The sequence below is a fragment of the Rattus norvegicus genome, chromosome 7 (assembly GCF_036323735.1).
Source record: "Rattus norvegicus strain BN/NHsdMcwi chromosome 7, GRCr8, whole genome shotgun sequence".
NCBI lineage: Eukaryota > Metazoa > Chordata > Mammalia > Rodentia > Muridae > Rattus > Rattus norvegicus.
Genome location: NC_086025.1, coordinates 73,990,688 through 74,007,825, shown reverse-complemented (window position 1 = coordinate 74,007,825; position 17,138 = coordinate 73,990,688). Strand labels below are relative to the sequence as shown.

Genomic DNA, 17,138 nt, shown 5'->3' with positions numbered 1-17,138 from the left:
GAATGGCTGAGAAACACCTAAAGAAATGTTCATCATCTTTAGTCAAAAGGGAAATGCAAATCAAAACAACCCTGAGATTTCACCTCACACCAGTGAGAATGGCTAAGATCAAAAACACAGGTGACAGCAGATGCTGGCGAGGATGCGGAGAAAGAGGAACACTCCTCCATTGTTGGTGGAATTGCAGACTAGTACAACCATTCTGGAAATCAGTCTTGAGGTTCCTCAGAAAATTAGACATTGAACTGCCTGAGGATTCAGCTATACCTCTCTTGGGCATATACCCAAAAGATGCCCCAACATATAAAAAAGACACGTGCTCCACTATGTTCATCGCAGCCTTATTTATAATAGCCAGAAGCTGGAAAGAACCCAGATGCCCTTCAACAGAGGAATGGATACAGAAAATGTGGTACATCTACACAATGGAATATTACTCAGCTATCAAAAACAATGACTTTATGAAATTCGTAGGCAAATGGTTGGAACTGGAAAATATCATCCTGAGTGAGGTAACCCAATCACAGAAAATCACACATGGTACGCACTCACTCATAAGTGGCTATTAGCCCAAATGCTTGAATTACCCTAGATGCCTAGAACAAACGAAACTCAAGACGGATGATCAAAATGTGAATGCTTCACTCCTTCTTTAAAAGGGGAACAAGAATACCCTTGGCAGGGAATAGAGAGGCAAAGATTAAAACAGACACAGAAGAAACACCCATTCAGAGCCTGCCCCACATGTGGCCCATACATATACAGCCACCCAATTAGACAAGATGGATGAAGCAAAGAAGTGCAGGCCGACAGGAGCCGGATGTAGATCTCTCCCGAGAGACACAGCCAGAATACAGCAAACAGAGAGGCCTATGCCAGCAACAAACCACTGAACTGAGAAGGGGACCCCCGTTGAAGGAATCAGAGAAAGAACTGGAAGAGCTTGAAGGGGCTCGAGACCCCATATGTACAACAATGCCAAGCAACCAGAGCTTCCAGGGACTAAGCCACTACCTAAAGACTATACATGGACTGACCCTGGACTCTGACCTCATAGGTAGCAATGAATATCCTAGTAAGAGCACCAGTGGAAGGGGAAGCCCTGGGTCCTGCTAAGACTGAACCCCCAGTGAACTAGATTGTTGGGGGGAGGGCGGCAAGGGGGGGAGGATGGGGAGGGGAACACCCCTAAATGAGGGGAGGGGGGGAGGGGGATGTTTGCCCGGAAACCGGGAAAGGGAATAACACTCGAAATGTATATAAGAAATACTCAAGTTAATAAAAAAAAAAGGATACAAGAGATGGAAGATGAGGTATAGGGCTGAGAAATAGTGTCTTCTGGACATGAGGTATCCCCTGCTCTCATGAGCTTGTAATTGCTTATACATAGGCTACGTAGACTGGGCCTGCCAACACTCATTCATGGTCATGGGGCCTGCTTCTCCTTAGGAACAGTTGGGAACTTAGGGAAGAGTTACTGTTGCAGTCACATCACTACCGAGAACAGATGAGTTCCCCATGCTCCAGTGAATAGCACCATGCCCATGCCCATGAGATCAGGCCTGGTAAGCCTGGTAGGCTGCCAAACAAAATCCAAACAACAGAAGCAGAACAAGGACTTGTATGGAGGGGACGGGAATATGTGTGCTGAGAGGGTGCTGTTTGTGAGAGTAAATAGAATGTATTATGTACACGGATTGAATTATCAAATGATATGGTGAAATAAAAATAATAAAATACGTGAAAAGATGCAGACTTGAATAGAACTTTCAAGACTATTGAGTTCAGTCAGGTTGGAAAGCGAAGCATTTTGAGATAAGGGGTAAAGGCAGAGAGAGCACTGCAGGGTAAAACTACAGGGCCACTGCAGAAAGCACATGTGACAGCTGTGTCCTTTGCAACCTTACCCCTCAAAGCTTGTCCATATACCTGCAGCTTTGGCATTGACTGGCCACTTTATAAAATTCAGGCTCATCCCCTCTGCTGAGGTAGTGCCCACCGTTTAATAGGACCCTATGATGTTCAGTCCTCCCTAGAAGTGCTCTGCAGATAACTGTGCATAGCATGACATTTCAGAGGGTGGGGATGAAGGTTCAAACAAAGATAACTACATATTTGGGAATGTTCCTTATTAATAAATAACTTTTTATATGTACTTGTTTAACGAACTGATTTGCACATTGTTGAGGGGTTTTGTCCAAATTTTTGTATCAGTTTAAAAAGACACATGTTAATTTTGTACCAAGGAAAATGGAAATAGTGGATGAAGCCAAGTTGGCAAACTTGATAGATGCAGCAGATACTTATGTAGACTTTGGGCTCTCACTGGGGATAGCCATGCATGGTAGCAAAAAGAGGAACCCAAAGGTCTACCTTCAATGTGTCTGTGGGTGTTCCTGATAGTGTCTGTCTCAATCTACAGCCTCATGTGCCTATTCTCAATTTTACAAAATAGACTTTATTATAGCTATGCATTTACATATATGTAATATTGTACATTTATTCAATTATGTACATGGTATGATTATGTACATGTATACAATTATGTATGTCATACAATTAACTGCTTTCTCTTCCAGGTTACTAGTGATACATTTGTAACATCAGAAGCCAGGTATGTCACATGTTGGAAATGAAATGTGTGATCATAGAATTGTTGGCAAGTTAAAAAACCTCTGACATGCTTCTCTAATGTGAAGATAAAACTGTTTGAAATTAATACATTATTTGTATGCAAAATGGGGGCAGCTGGGGTTGCTGAAAACAGTTTATTCTCTCTCAATCCTGTTTACTCTATTAATATACTGAGCAAACTCTTTTAGCTAGATAGTGCCAAAGTAAACTTTTGCCTAGCTTGTGTCTGATTTTCATGATTCTCTGAATTAATGAGGTTTATTAAGTTCCAAATAGATGCACTGCCTTGTGCCTAGTTGGCTCCAGACTTGATTATGCCACAAAACTTGGTCATCCGTGATCACCTTGAATGTGTTGCTTTAGGTGTCTGATTCTTGATAGGGTGACATGGACATTTGTTAATAACATTTGTGTCTCAATCACTTGTTGCATGGCCACACATTTGTAGAACTTGGCTGTGAACCCCTTTTCTTGAATGTCTTCATCTACAACTCTAGGTTGACAAAAATCATCTCCTTGTAGAGGACCAAATAACAGTTCCAATATCAGGACCCAACATTTATAATCTGTAAATGTTGTCATGTAAGAGGAAAAAAGTCTTTGCCTATGTGTGGATGATTGCAACATGGGAAGATTATAGCAGATTATTCCTGTAGGCATTCCATGCAATCATCATGGTCCTAAAACAAGGTAGAACAGGAGGCACTGGGTCCATGGCGACAGAGAATGAAGCAACTCAATCACTAGATAACCAGTTAGCATCAAGGGTGCTGAGGCCCAGAGTAGGGATAATTCCACAGTGACTGCAGAAGCAGAGGCCAAATCTGCAAAAGGATTCATTTCTGTTTGAAATAAAGTTTGTAGACATTTGTTAGAAGACACTGAGAAGCAGCTGAAGCCCTCCTGGACTTCCACTGACATCTGAGCCGTGTTTACAGGTATCAGGGAGAGGACAGAAGAGCTATGATTTCTGGTGTTTGTGTTGTTCTTTTTCACAGAAGGAGAAACTGTGATAAGGGAATACTGTCCAAACTAAGGTTTCAGGACTAATCTAGCCCATTGCTGTTTTCTTCAGCTCCTCCTCAACTACACTTTCCAGAGATTCTCCAGAAACAGATACCTTGTAAGTTTTACAGTAGGAGGTACCAAGGAGAAAACAAAGGACAGGAGGAAGACGGAACTCTGACTGTCCCATCCCCTATGGTATGTCTCCTAATAGGAACTGTAGCATGGACAATTGCAGAGCCCCATGCTGCTGAGGCAAAGGGCAACCTCACCCATTAGTGTCAGTAGCACAGGCTTCCTGAGCTCTGGCTTTAGTGGATCATGGACAGTAATTCAGACTCTTGGAATTCAGCACCGTGAGCAGTAGGAGTTGGGCTCCCCAGCTTTGTGCAAAGCTGTGGTGCCAAGGAACCTACAGTAGCCAAGGCTTCAGCAGAATGCAGGATACTCCCTCAGGGAAATACTACTTTTCCTTCTGTTTCTCCAATATTCAGGCAGGTTTGGGATTACTTTCCTAAGTTCCCAGTGCTTTTCAGTTCCCCCATGCTTTCATCTCTATATATGTAATATATATATATATATATATAAAATACATATATATGTGTGTATGTATATATGTATATGTGTGCATGTATGTATTATGTATATGTATATATATTTATATTTGTGATTATTTTCCTACATAAAACTACTGTTTGAAATAATTTATGACAGACTTTCCTGGTAAACAGACTTCAGATATGAATGTGGTTTTATTTTTTTCCACAAGGGTCTGTCACCATTTCTAAAAGGAATTTCTTGAAAACTATCTAGCACATTGTTCCTTCCCATAAACAAGTTAATGAAATAAGGCTAACCTTCAAGTACCCATTCATATAGTCTTTCTTTTTTTTTTTATTCACTTAGATATTCACACACAAACTTTTTTATTTCCCTTATCAATCTCCTAATCCACTCACAGATACGTAGAATTCGTCCTTGAAGTTCAGGGGCAATGACAGGGAAAATGATAATTCAAATTAAAGCCATTCCAGATGCTTTCTGGGTTTACTTAAATTTGTGGTTTAATTCAGTCTTTGAGATTTGTTTCTTTTTAACATAATTTTATGATGATCAAGCTGGCATAGTACACAAACTGCTGATAAATTCATGAAATTAGAAGTTGGATTACTTAAACACTATTGGACTCAGATGATTGTAAAAAAGAATGAGTATCTGACTTTAATGCCGAACATTTAAGATTGATCTTATCAAAAGGAAGTCTATAGGGTTTAGTATTAAGAGATCACATTGCAGACAAAATGATGGTACTTGGAGGGGGCTGTCACTTCTTAAATCCACAAGACTAAAAATGCCTGTTATTCAGACATTTCATTTATTATGTGGCAAAGTGACCCAAGATCAGATTATTTCAACTCTATGAAAACTAGAATCTAGGAATAGTATCCTCTAAAAAACTCTAAGTAATTTGGCTTTTAATAAAAAAGATTGATATTGTTATGGAGCAAAACTTTTCTACTGTTTGTCGACACTGCTGTGCTACAGAAACAAAGGCATTTTGTTTTTCTGAATGTGTACTGTCAAGAGCTTCAACTTCTCCCTAAATTTATAGGGAAAAAAATCACCTATGAAATAAACAGATCTTGGTTATTTTATTCTTACAATTTCAATTAGAGAAATGTTTCTGTTCATCGGTATAATGTGCTATGCCTGTGTTTTCCAATTTTCATTTCTTTGCCTGATGGGTGTGAAATCACGAGCAAAGGGGAATTGGTGCTAAAATTAATGAATTTAAGATACAAAAGTATTGGGTTGACTGCCAATGACAGACTGAATAATGTCCTAATATTTATTGGCGTTGTTGAGGACATAAGGCTATAGGGGGAGCTCTTCAGAGTTCCTGTTGACACTTTCCTAAAGGTATGCCCAGGTGAGAATGGGGGAAATGCTTCTCCCAGGGATTATTTGTGAAACAGTGAAGGACACACAGCAGGGAGCCATGGATTCACCCAGGGCACAGAGAACCAGGAAACTGGGGGAGGTCACAGATGAGCTGTGCCTGGTGAGAGGTGGTATTTCCACTGCTTTCTTCTTCTGTCATTAATGCACCAAGGAGAAAATGTCAGGTGTTCCTTCTGATGCTTTTGATCAAGGATGTGGCAAAGGAACGCAGAGTGAAGCATGCGGAAGTGACTGTTACCACTAAGTAGTGTGGTCACACTCGCAAGGGCAAGGGTTTCCAGCGGCATCCCTCACTCTGGAAATCTTCCACAGCTGCCCATATTCTAGAGTGCAAGTTGAAGGAGGCTGACCCCACGGAAGTGTTTTCCCTTATAAAGGCTGCCTCTCTTGGAAGTCACGTGGCAGGTGCTCAGCACTATCCATCACATGCCTATCACACGCCTATCGCGTGCCTATCATGTGCCTCTGAATTGCTGTGGGGTGTGGATACACATACAGCTGAGAACATTTCCCAGGTCTCTGCTTCTTTCTCATCAGCTTTGCGACTTTAGCTGCTTAAGAATCTGAAACCTCTGTTACTGCCGGAAAATGTGAAGGAACTCAATGTTCTTAGCAGCCCCTACAATGATCTACTTTTTAGCTTTAATTACAACATTAAACATATATGCTGAATGTAAATTTTTAAACTGAGGTCTGGTTGTAAGCACTAGTTGAGTAGTCTGAATATCAGTGGTGAACAGATAACCGTTTAGATTGTTCTATGGAATTTAAATCCATTGCAGGAACCTAAGATCTGTCAAATGGGGATGCCTGCAATCTCAGTTTGTTGTCATCACTGCTGCTGCCGCCGCCGCCGCCGCCGCCGCCGCCGCCGCCGCTGCCGCTGCCGCTGCCGCTGCCGCTGCTGCTGCTGCTGCTGCTGCTGCTGCTGCTGCTGCCGCTGTTTCCAGCCACACTAGTGTGGTGTGGTGTCCTAGGCTGATATGCCTTGAGAATAATTGAGCAAGGCCGAATTAAATAGAATGAATGAAAAACTGGGTGCCACAGGTATTTTTGACGAAAATTTGCCAACTGAAATTAACATGTAACTGATGATAACGTGCTGCTATTTACTGTGTGGCAATTACAGCTAGATATTTCACCTGCTGCTTCGGGTGAAAAAAAAAAAAAGCCCAGAACTTCAAACATCTCCAACAATTTGGAATTTTATTCCATCCATGTACATGCATAGTAACAACATTTGTTGAGAAATTATTTTCTATCAGAAGTAGAACATTATCTTTGTGATCACCAGGTGCAGTATTGCTACTCTTATATTTAAATAGATCTTATATATGAATTAAATTCATACTTGCAGCATTGAGTTTAGGGGTTCGATTTAGACTGTGCCTTTCGAAAGATAAAACTGATTACCACTACTCCGATCCTTACAATACTGCTTCCAGTAATTTTGTTCATTCTTTATAAAGTATTGCATTTAACAGCCAAGGTTTAAAAATTGGGACAGGGCTGCATCGGCGAAAGAAAATACAAGTACTATACAAGAAAAAATTGCCATCTTCGTTTAACATACATGTTTCAGTCTGAGGAAATGGACGGAAATATACGGCTACATACAAATGCAAAGCCTAGAGACTAAGGGACTGTATTTGCTAAAATATAAAGTGCAACTGGGGCCTGATTAGCCGAGAATCGAAACCTTAAGGCGAACTTACAGCATGTGTATTTAGAACATGTTTGCAGGTTATATTTTAGCATATACGTATATCTGCAACAGCATATAAGAAAAAAAATCAGGATACACAAGTGCTTTTGAAGCTATTTCTAAAATGCTCTTCTGTATTGTTTGTGACTATTTTCTTTAAAAGCTACTATACAGTGCAAACCATATGTGCTACACAATAACTATACAATAACATTACAAATGACTTTAATATAAAGTTTTTAAATAAAAATAACATAACCACAGCTATGAATACTGCTGGTAAAATAAATTAATTTTTTTTCTGAAAATGGCACCAATAATACACTTTACTAATGGTCTGTAATGAAATTACACCAAGTCTTCAACTCAGCCATTATGAATTATCTCCTGATCGGCAGATGTAATTCAAACAGCTTCTTTGTTTTCTGGACTGTTTAGAAGAACATACTAAACACGGTACCAAAGGTGACTGCTTTCTTTAGTTACTCAGTTAGTTCATTTGACATGTTCTGCTGCATGTGATGAGCAATAAAACTTCTTGTGAGTTATAAAGTTTGAAAGGTTATTGAACTGGATATCGCATAGCCGGCAGTATTTCCCACTGCTGGGGGCCTGGGTAGAGCCATTCACACCTTTTGCTATGCTAGACAACTGTTCTTCTGCGCAGGGAATTCCTGGGGAGACATTCTCATTTGCAGCTAACGGGTTCTCAGAGATCCACGAAGGGGATTTGTGGCCGTCTTCGTGCTGGGCATTCTGGGAAATGTTCTCTTGCTGTGGGTTTGCGGTAGGCCTTTCATCTTGCTTCAGTCCACCATTCACTATGACCATGCCTCTGTTTTTGGGCAACAATGGCAGAGAATCTTTCTTGGGTACCGCACACCCATTTGAGGAGGCCTGGCCTTTAGGAGACTCGTTTTCTGTGTTTGTGTTCTGTTCGACGTCGGTGTTGTGGATGACAAGAGAACCGGCGATATAATCGCTTGGCTTTATGCCATAGTATGGAGAAAGCTGGTCGGCTCCTTTCGTCTTCTTTATTGCTCCAGGGTAAAGGCATTGGGGAAGAAACAAATGTTTGTTTTCTTCTTTTGTAGCAATGAGCTGAGCCGCCTCACTGAAGACTTTCAGGCCTTGCAAGGTTGCCAAATGGGATGAAAACAAGTTTCCGTTGGGAGAAGGCTGCTTCGGATTCCCATTCTTCTCACATTTGATCATGTTTCTTTCAAAGCTGACTTCCGGGCTGTTCCGTTCACTTTCTGGATTCGGAAACACTTTGCCATCAAGCTGACCTAGGTCGTTGCGTTGATGTGCAGTGACAGGGCAGAAATTCTGCTTGTGGGCCAGGTAGTTCTCGACCTTATTGAAGCTGATCTTGCACACGGTGCACTCGTGGTAGTCTAGTAGCCTTTTAGGAGATGCTGTCGTCCGCTCAGACTGCGATAAACACTTTTTGCTGAGATCTATGGGGACGTCCATCTCCAGGCAGGAAACACTGGAATGAGTTGTATCACATTTGGGAACCGGAACACATTTGTTTATGGCCAACGATGTTTCCAAGTGCTTTGAGACAATTCCTGGGAAGATGTCGCATCTCGGGTGGTAGCATTCTCCTAGCCCTTCAGTGGGCTCTTGAGTGGAGCTACAAGGATTGCTGAGGTTGGCTACATCAAGAAATCTCTGCTGAACTAGGGGTGGCCGTTGCTCTTGCTCGGGTAGGCACATTTCGTACATCTTTCTTCGCTTGCGTGTGCGCATGGTTCTCTGCATGGCCGGCACTTTGTTGGAAGCAGACCTCTTTAGCGGAGGGTCATGGCGCGTTGCACAGTAATACTGTTTGTGGACCATATAGGTTTCATGCCTGCTGAAGGTGATGTTACAAGCTTCACAGGTAGTCTTATTTGGGTCACTTTCCCCATCCACTAAGGGGCCGCTGGGATTTTTCACATCAACGGGCTTTCCATTTATTTTGTCGTCATTGTTGTTGGAGGTGGGCAACTTTTTGGCTTGAGTGGAAAAGTCCTTCTCATGGCCCTTTCCGTTTGGCCCAATCAAATCTAAAACCGTGGAAGAGTTGATGCAGGATGTTTGAAGAAGTGGATTCTCCGGGTCCGGTGGATGAGCCGCCGGGTTGAGAAGGTTTATGGAAGTCTGGCCAGTGTTAGGACTCAGAGCTTCCGGTATCTTTTCAGAAACACTTGGAAACTCAGGGGATTTGGCCATCTGCTGCCATCGGCTGCTGCAGTAGTGTTTTTTATGAACTAGATAGTTATCCAGATTATTGAACGTTATGTTACACTCAAAGCATGTAGCCCCTTTGGGCATCAAAGGGCTGTAAATTACAGGAGGGTAGCTACTACTCCCGTGCCTCAGGCGTCGGTGCACCAGCTCGGACATCTTGGCTAAGATCTCTGAAGCTTGAGGGACCATGGTGATATCTTGGGGGAAAGCAAACTGAGACAGGAAAGGTCCCACAGGGAAAGAGGGCCCTAGGTTGGGTTGCACTGGAGATGAGGCAAGTCTGGGGCTGGAAGGCTCAGACTTTATTTTTGTGTAAGAGAAGTTCTGCTTGTTTGCCGCAGGCTGCATCTCTGGTCTCTGATTGGTGAGAAAGAGTTGAGTCTTTTTCTCACACTTGTCCAGCTCTGTGTCTGAGCTTGCATCTTTAGTCGGCATGGCCTTTTGGCTCTGGGAGAGGTCACTTCTGGCCAACAAGTCTGTGGCTGGCTGTAAGCTGTCTTCTGTTCCACTTGGAGAGTGCTCCATGTCGCTTTCTCTGGGAAGTTTGCCACCGGGGACATGGAGCTCCTGGTGCTGCAGTAACTCCCTTTGGGTCTGGAAGCCAAAATGGCAGTGGTTGCAACGGAAGGCAGCTTGAGTGAGATGCGAGAACAGGTGTTGGTGGAAGTTGATCACGGAATCAGCAGTGTAGCTACACACCGTGCATTTCAAACTCGCCCCGGGAGGCAGGAACTCTTCCATTTTCACTCCTGGAAAGACACAGAAAGCAGGAAAGCTGAGTGCCATACCTGTTTGCTTCCGGGTGATGGAAACCTTTCCTAGTGAGCTCGAGCCTCCAAAATAACTGAAACAGAAATCCTTCGGATCCTCACCTGAGATACTAAGATTTTGGTGACATCTGTAATAATAATTTCCTAAGCCTCTTTGTGAGTGTTATGGTATAGATGGAGGGAACTATTGGTGATTCTACTTTATGGGTCAATAAACAAACTAAAAAAAACCTAAGAGAATTAATAATAAAGCTGTAAAACATGGAGTTATGTCTAAGAAAACCATCCAAATACTAATTATAGGAAGAGTGACTATTAGAATATTCACTAATATTATATATTTATGTGACTATATAAATATACGGATGGCTACTAGCTACTGAATCCCTACGTGCAAGAAGAAATTACAGGGTTTTAACAACCGCTTGGCTCAGCTCATCTTTTACCTTTTATATGAATTTTTTTATTTTTTGGTTTTACTGAATGTGGCTTATCTGTGTCTAGGACTGATATTTGCTGGTAAACAGTGGTGGGCTAATAAAGATGGTTAAGAATAGTACCCATGCTGCTTGATCACTGCCTGTTTCTGATCAGTTATTGCCACTGAGTGTGGAGGTACGTGTCATGGAGATCAACTCCTGCTTCTGTTTGTCATACGTAATGGGAACAGACTCAGTTTACCTTCTCTATATTGAGAGTTTGAAGCCAGCCCAGTCTACATAAGGAGTACAGGGTAGCCAGGTAAAGAGACAGTGCCACAACTAAACTAAATTTGAAAAAAAAAACCTAAAATATTTAAGTTTAGTACAATTCTACACATCTTTTTAAAAAGAGCAATTGGGATGCCACGAGATTAAGCTAACAATAGATGGGGCCCATTTCAAATATAAGAGAGAGTAGACTCTACCTTGTTTTTCTTAAGGAATTTAGAGTAGTTTCATGTCATAAAAATCAATTAAGTTAGCCGTGCATACTCTGGAAACTGAGGGATTTTTTAATTGAATCTGCCAAAATAGTGGCTTCAATTTCGTGCAGCAGCACCTTTGTTAATGCACCTACTATTTCCTCCTCAACATATGGGAAGCGCCATGATCACCTCCCAAAGTTCACTCAACACCTAGAGCAATAAATATGCACGGCACTTAAAGAGGGAAAAGAAATGATGCTATTTCGACGAAGAGGAGAATGAATGTAACGATTTGGCTCGCAGTCTAAGCAGTGCCATACATAGGTGTTGAAGAAATCAGTCCAGTCCTTCGGTTAAAATACGCTGCATCTAAATACTATAAAAGAATGCTGCTTGGCCCAGTAAAATTATGTATGTATGGATCTGTGTACAAATGTCTGTATCTCCATGAATATATTAGAATATGAACATACTATGTATATATGCACGTGTGTACGTATGTATGCGTAGAAAGAAGACAGAGTACCCCAAAGCAACTGCAGAAACATTAGAGGCCCTTACCACTGTGTGAAGTCAGGTGCATTTCTAGAGCTCGGGCATTGGAAAAGCTCTTGGTGCATTGTGGGAAGGGGCACAGGCTGGAAATCTGATGCGTACTGTCTTCATTTTCTTCAGACACTGGAGCAGCTTCTCTTTGCCTCCCACTACAGTAGTACATCAAATGGGCTTGCAGGTTCCGCTCGCTCCGGTACCAAATGCCACAGGACTTGCAAGGGAATATATCCTCTGCAGCAAAACCAGAGACATGTTAGCTGCTGTCTGCGGGGGCCGGGGGGAGTAAGGGGAAAGTAACATTTAACTCTGTCTTTCGGAGTCTGCCCCCAGGTTCTATGGGAGCATAGATTAGATTTCATTTTATACATATGGGTTAAAAAAATGCATTTGAACTAGAAATGAGAATTGGTTTGTCTGGTTGGCTAAAAGGTAAGAATACGGTGAGAGCAATTATTGTCTCTGCAGCCTCTGATAGAGGAAACTGGAAGAGTGCCTGAGGGACAGACAGTGGTGTTCACTATGCTTCTGGGGATAGTGATATTGTTAGGGGCCAGTCAGGTAGGTGGTTAGAGTTGATACCTAAGATCTGATGTGAAGGATGAAATGAACTTATTCAGGTGGAGAAAAAGTTTCCTGTCATTTTGATAAGAGCAACAGTGCAGAGAGGAAGCCACCGGACCCTGAGAGGACGTGGGTGAAGCCTGAGTGGCTATGTGGTATTGTTGAAGCAAAGGGTAAGATGGAATACAAAAGATCTTGCAGGCTCTTCTCAGAGGCTTTCTTTTTGTCTCTGTGATTATGGGGAATAAGAGGCTAACACAAGAGTGGAATCTACTATCGAAGTTAGTTAATGTGGAGGAAACATTCTGTAGCGGTAGAAGGCAGGTGCCATCAATTACGCGAAATATAGCAAGGCTTGAGTTCTAGCCTCAGAGAGTGATTTTGCTCCTCCTATAGCTACGGGTGAGGAAAGCAGAGTTGACTGTCTTGTATGCGACCATGTGGAGCAGTGGCTTTCAACCTTCCTGCTGTTGTGAGCCTTGAGTGCAGCTCCTCATATTGGAGTGAGTCCCACAACCATAATATAATTTCATTGCTACTTCATAACTAATGATGCTACTGTTAGGAATTGTGATGAAAACAGTTTTGGAGATGGAGGTTTGCCAAAAGGTCTCAACCCAGAGGTTGAGAAACCACTTACACGTAAACCTCCTTCCGAACCCTTTGGATGGCAAGGGGACAGAGAAGAGGGATTATAGGGGAGAAACAGAAATGAGATGACAAGACCAGTACTTTGTAGGCTGAGGCAGTATGGAGCGATCCAGCCTGCCTTCCTCTTGTATAGACACATGGCTTTTAAATGCTCTGCAGGGAGTTTTGGGGAATATAGGATCACATCAGACATATGGAGTTTGGTATTTTTGAAGGAAATAGAGACAGAGGGACGTGTGGGAAAGTGTCAAGAGAGTTCACAAACTGCAGGAAGAGCGAGAGGTGTCATGAGTGGACAATCAATGTACGGCTGATGGTGAGAGGACGGAATCTGTGGAATCCTGAACCAGAAGTTAGAGAAAACTCAGGATCAAATGCTAGTTGCAGGGAGACAAGGGCAACTTCAATGGGATGCACGGACAACTGGTATTTAGCCCATTCTTCCCAAGTTACGAGCATTTACCCTAAGAGACCACACAGTTTATTAGAGTGTATACATCAACAGTGACATGTCACATGATTGATTTTAGGAAGCAAAGGATAATCTGTGCAGATATTGGGTCACTTGATGCTAATCATCTTCTTTCTACAGAAAGCAAACAGCTATACTCTCATATATAATAAGAATTAATATTACACATTGGGGCATCATAATTGAATAAAGTTATTTGAAATCTCTTGTAATAAAATTACTTTGCCTCGCATCCAGGTTGGTCTCATTATTTCATGCTCCATGCAATAAGAACAAAATTAAAAAGAAAAAGAAAAAAGCTATTTCATTAAATAAATCAAGAATTGCTAATGTTAAAAGTCCTTGGCCTATTGATTAAATGCATAGTGATTTAAGAATCACCTGTGAATTTCTTTATTCATTATTATAGTAGGGCACTTTTACAATAATACAAAAATGCTATTGCTATCTAGATTTCTTTTTCATTGGTCTCAAGATCTTCAATGTTATTTTAAGATTCGATGCATTTTTTTATTACCAACATTAGTATAATTCTACTCTTGCCGTGTGACTGCCACTCAGTTCAGTTTCCCACAGAGAGCTGAATAAAAGCAGATCTTTCTAGAACAAAGGCCCTAGGACCCCTTGACTGTCTACTACATAACATTCTCCTTTGTATGTTCAAGGTATCCAAACTAGACCAGTATTTATCTTAGCAGCGTAAAGACACCCAGAGATGTTTGCCACAGTGCATTTTAAAGTTCTCCATGAAGTATTAAAACCTTATATACTCATCCTCTATTTTCCTCTTTCTTCCTTTTAATTAACAAATATTTTGATTTGCCCAGGTTCCCAGGACTTCATCCAGATGTAAGGGTAAAAACAAAAGCTCTATGTATTTGGACTGGTTTATTTGAGGCTACTAAGTAATATTGTTACTTTCGAACAGAATAATAATAATTGTACATCAGACCCTCACACCAACATACTCTGTATCATTAATGTAATAATAAAGTTTAATTTTTAAATCTATATTCTTTTTTTTCAAAGTTTTTAAAATTCCATGACATTTAACAAATACAACTTTTGCTACTGGAAAATCGTAAGTGAAAGCCTTGTCATTGCTTGCCATTGCTAAGCAAGGTGGAGTACCATTCAACGAGTAGAGAATGACAGGTTTTAGTAGGGGTGACATTTGGGAATCTAATCTGATATAATTGGATTACATGTTTTGCCTGCATTCCCATGTGAGGCAAACACACGCATGCACACACACATGTCCACACATACACAAACATGCAGCCACACTGAAGAAAATGTCTGTCCTTAGCTGCCTGTCAGTAGACATTTTTTTCTCCCATAAATACATATCACCCCACAAAGCTGGACTATTGCACTCAGCACTTACTATTGACAATAGCTGTAGGCAAAATAGAAGCCATGGCAGCTTGCTGAGGAAGCAGCTGAATTGAGTCCAGCAGGCGGGCCGGGTACATCCCTTCTGTGAGAGTCATCTGGCTAGCAGTTTGTAGCCTTGAGTCAAAGTCCACCACAAAGGCAATTAGTTCTTCACCCTCCGAGATGGCCTTCGTCGTGGTGCACCAAAGCTGACCCCCTGTGGAGAAGGGTAGAAAAACAAAGAGTTGATATGGAACAGTGTCTGACTGCACACAGGACCTGTCCTTCACATGGGTGTGGACCCGGAGTGGAGGTCGATCAGCCTGCAGCTGTGTCTCAGCCAGCCTCTGTGGACCAATGTTTTCCTGGTATCGGGCAGGAGAAAACTTGGGAAAAATATAGATAACATCTGTGGAGTTTATCAGTGTCCCAGCTCTCGCCTGAATCAAGAACCCATTATGACATTGGTGTAGTGTTTGAAAACCTGCATGCGAGGGACAAAGCTATAAAACTTTACTACAGAGAAGTTTCTGAAGCTGCTATTTCATTAACCAATGGAAGAACAACTGTTTCTCTCCCTCTTTCCACCTGAAACTTCCTCGGCCAGCATCCCTCTGTCTTTCTCCACTGCCTCAATTCTTTTGGATTGTGAGCACAGATACCCCAAATCGTCAAAGAAGCATTCAGAAGTCTGTAGAATCTCAGATGTTAAAGTGCTGTCCTGGGGAAGCTGAGCAGGCCTATGTAAACTACCCTGTGTGTACTTTTTACTTTGACTGGGCCATCTTCTACAACACCCTTCGACGGTCCTTCTTTATCTCCGTTTACCCTGACTGAACTGCCTGCAAAGAAGGACACACCAAAGATTCTTTTCAAAAAGCCTTATTTCAACAAAGATTTGTTTAAATGAAAGGAAACCTTGTCTTCAAACACTGAGATAGACTCTGGTTCTGCATTTCAAATGATCACGTGCGGTGCATTAAAAAGAAAAATTAACTATGTGAGTACATCTTCTAATGTATTGGGATGTGATAGTGAACACTCATTTATTTAACATGTTTAGACAGGCGAAGCACTTATATTTTGTTATCTCCACTCTCAGGCTTAGATACATATCCCACACAGTTATGTCTGCCATAATGTGCTGTACTTGATATTTTATAAAGCGACCCCCCCCCTTGGGTATGTATTGGAACGCTGTATATTGTACTCATTAACCAAGAAAAATTGTACCCATTTTGATAAGTCGTATTGCTCTGCTTATCTTTTAGCATAACTGTCATTTCAAGTGCACTTCATTTTTTTCCAGCCTCAGAGATCATGGTTTTTAAACAACTTGTACAAATCTTGCGGTGATAAGAACAGTATATGAGATGGAGGAGCCGGATGGGAGCTGAGCTTGATGCTTTAGAAACATCACGGGCAATTAAGCCAGGGTTAAAGTCAGCAAGCAAAACACAGCCCTGGAGGGTATGTGTCTGAAAAAGGAAAAGAAAGATTATACTTCTCCAAGTTATGACCAGCTTTACAGCAAGACAGGACGACAGTAGAACACCACAGGGTGACATGTGCTCACCCCAACCGCACTATGATGCTAATGTTTCTCAAAGCATGCAGGTTTACTGTAGTTGAAATGAAACAATTTTTTTTTTCGTTGTTGAAATGATTTTTCCCAGTCACTGAAGCCAAAATTACATCACTGGGGAATGAGAGGGAGTGAGAAGCCTGTGTGGCTCCATTTCCAGGGGGCCATTCTTGCTCTGGGAACCTCTGTGTTTTGATGCTCACATCTTACTACTTACAGTAGAGACAAGCTAATCACTTGTGTCTTATCTCTCCTCTGGAACACAGTTTATAAAGCCAGCATGTAGAATGAGGGTGGGAAAGGAAAAGCCAGGAACCACGGTCTGGGTTTATTTTCTAGCATGGTCACACAGCCACTAGATTTCAAGCATGGAGTTCAGAATTCTTGATTAATCCAGCTGTGGTTACCTTTCACAAAAATAAAGCCAGAATGGTTTCAGGTCCTAGGAGAAGGTTGTAGATACCAACAGACAGTTAATCGTGATCAACTCAGTGAGCTATATAGCAAGACAGCAGCTTACCTATACAAAATATTGAGTTAAAATATCCAATGGATAAACAAATTAAAAATGAAAAATGCCAGTTGTAAAAACCACAATGAAGGTGATTTTACACACCTGAATTTTCAGATGTACCTGTGCTGACTCATATTTTATCATTGCTACCTCTTGTCCCCATTTTGTGTTTACTCAGAATGCAACATTTTGAAAAGGTGGA

General features: G+C 41.6%; 1 protein-coding gene across 3 annotated transcripts in view; it reads right to left on the bottom strand.

The window, feature by feature from the left end:
• Positions 1-6,784: 6,784 nt before the first annotated feature.
• Zfpm2 (zinc finger protein, multitype 2) overlaps positions 6,785-17,138 on the bottom strand; it is a 437,310-nt gene continuing 426,956 nt past the window's right edge. For 2 of the 3 annotated variants that reach the window (XM_039079162.2, XM_039079163.2), the window contains 3 exons: positions 14,848-15,054; positions 11,783-12,007; positions 6,791-10,293 (listed from right to left, as the gene is read on the bottom strand). In XM_039079162.2, the coding sequence (XP_038935090.1) occupies positions 7,802-10,293; positions 11,783-12,007; positions 14,848-15,054 (2,924 nt within the window). In that variant the 3' untranslated portion in view covers positions 6,791-7,801. Of the gene's footprint in view, positions 10,294-11,782; positions 12,008-14,847; positions 15,055-17,138 lie in introns of all 3 variants that reach the window. The other variant, NM_001130501.1, reaches the window with a different exon arrangement.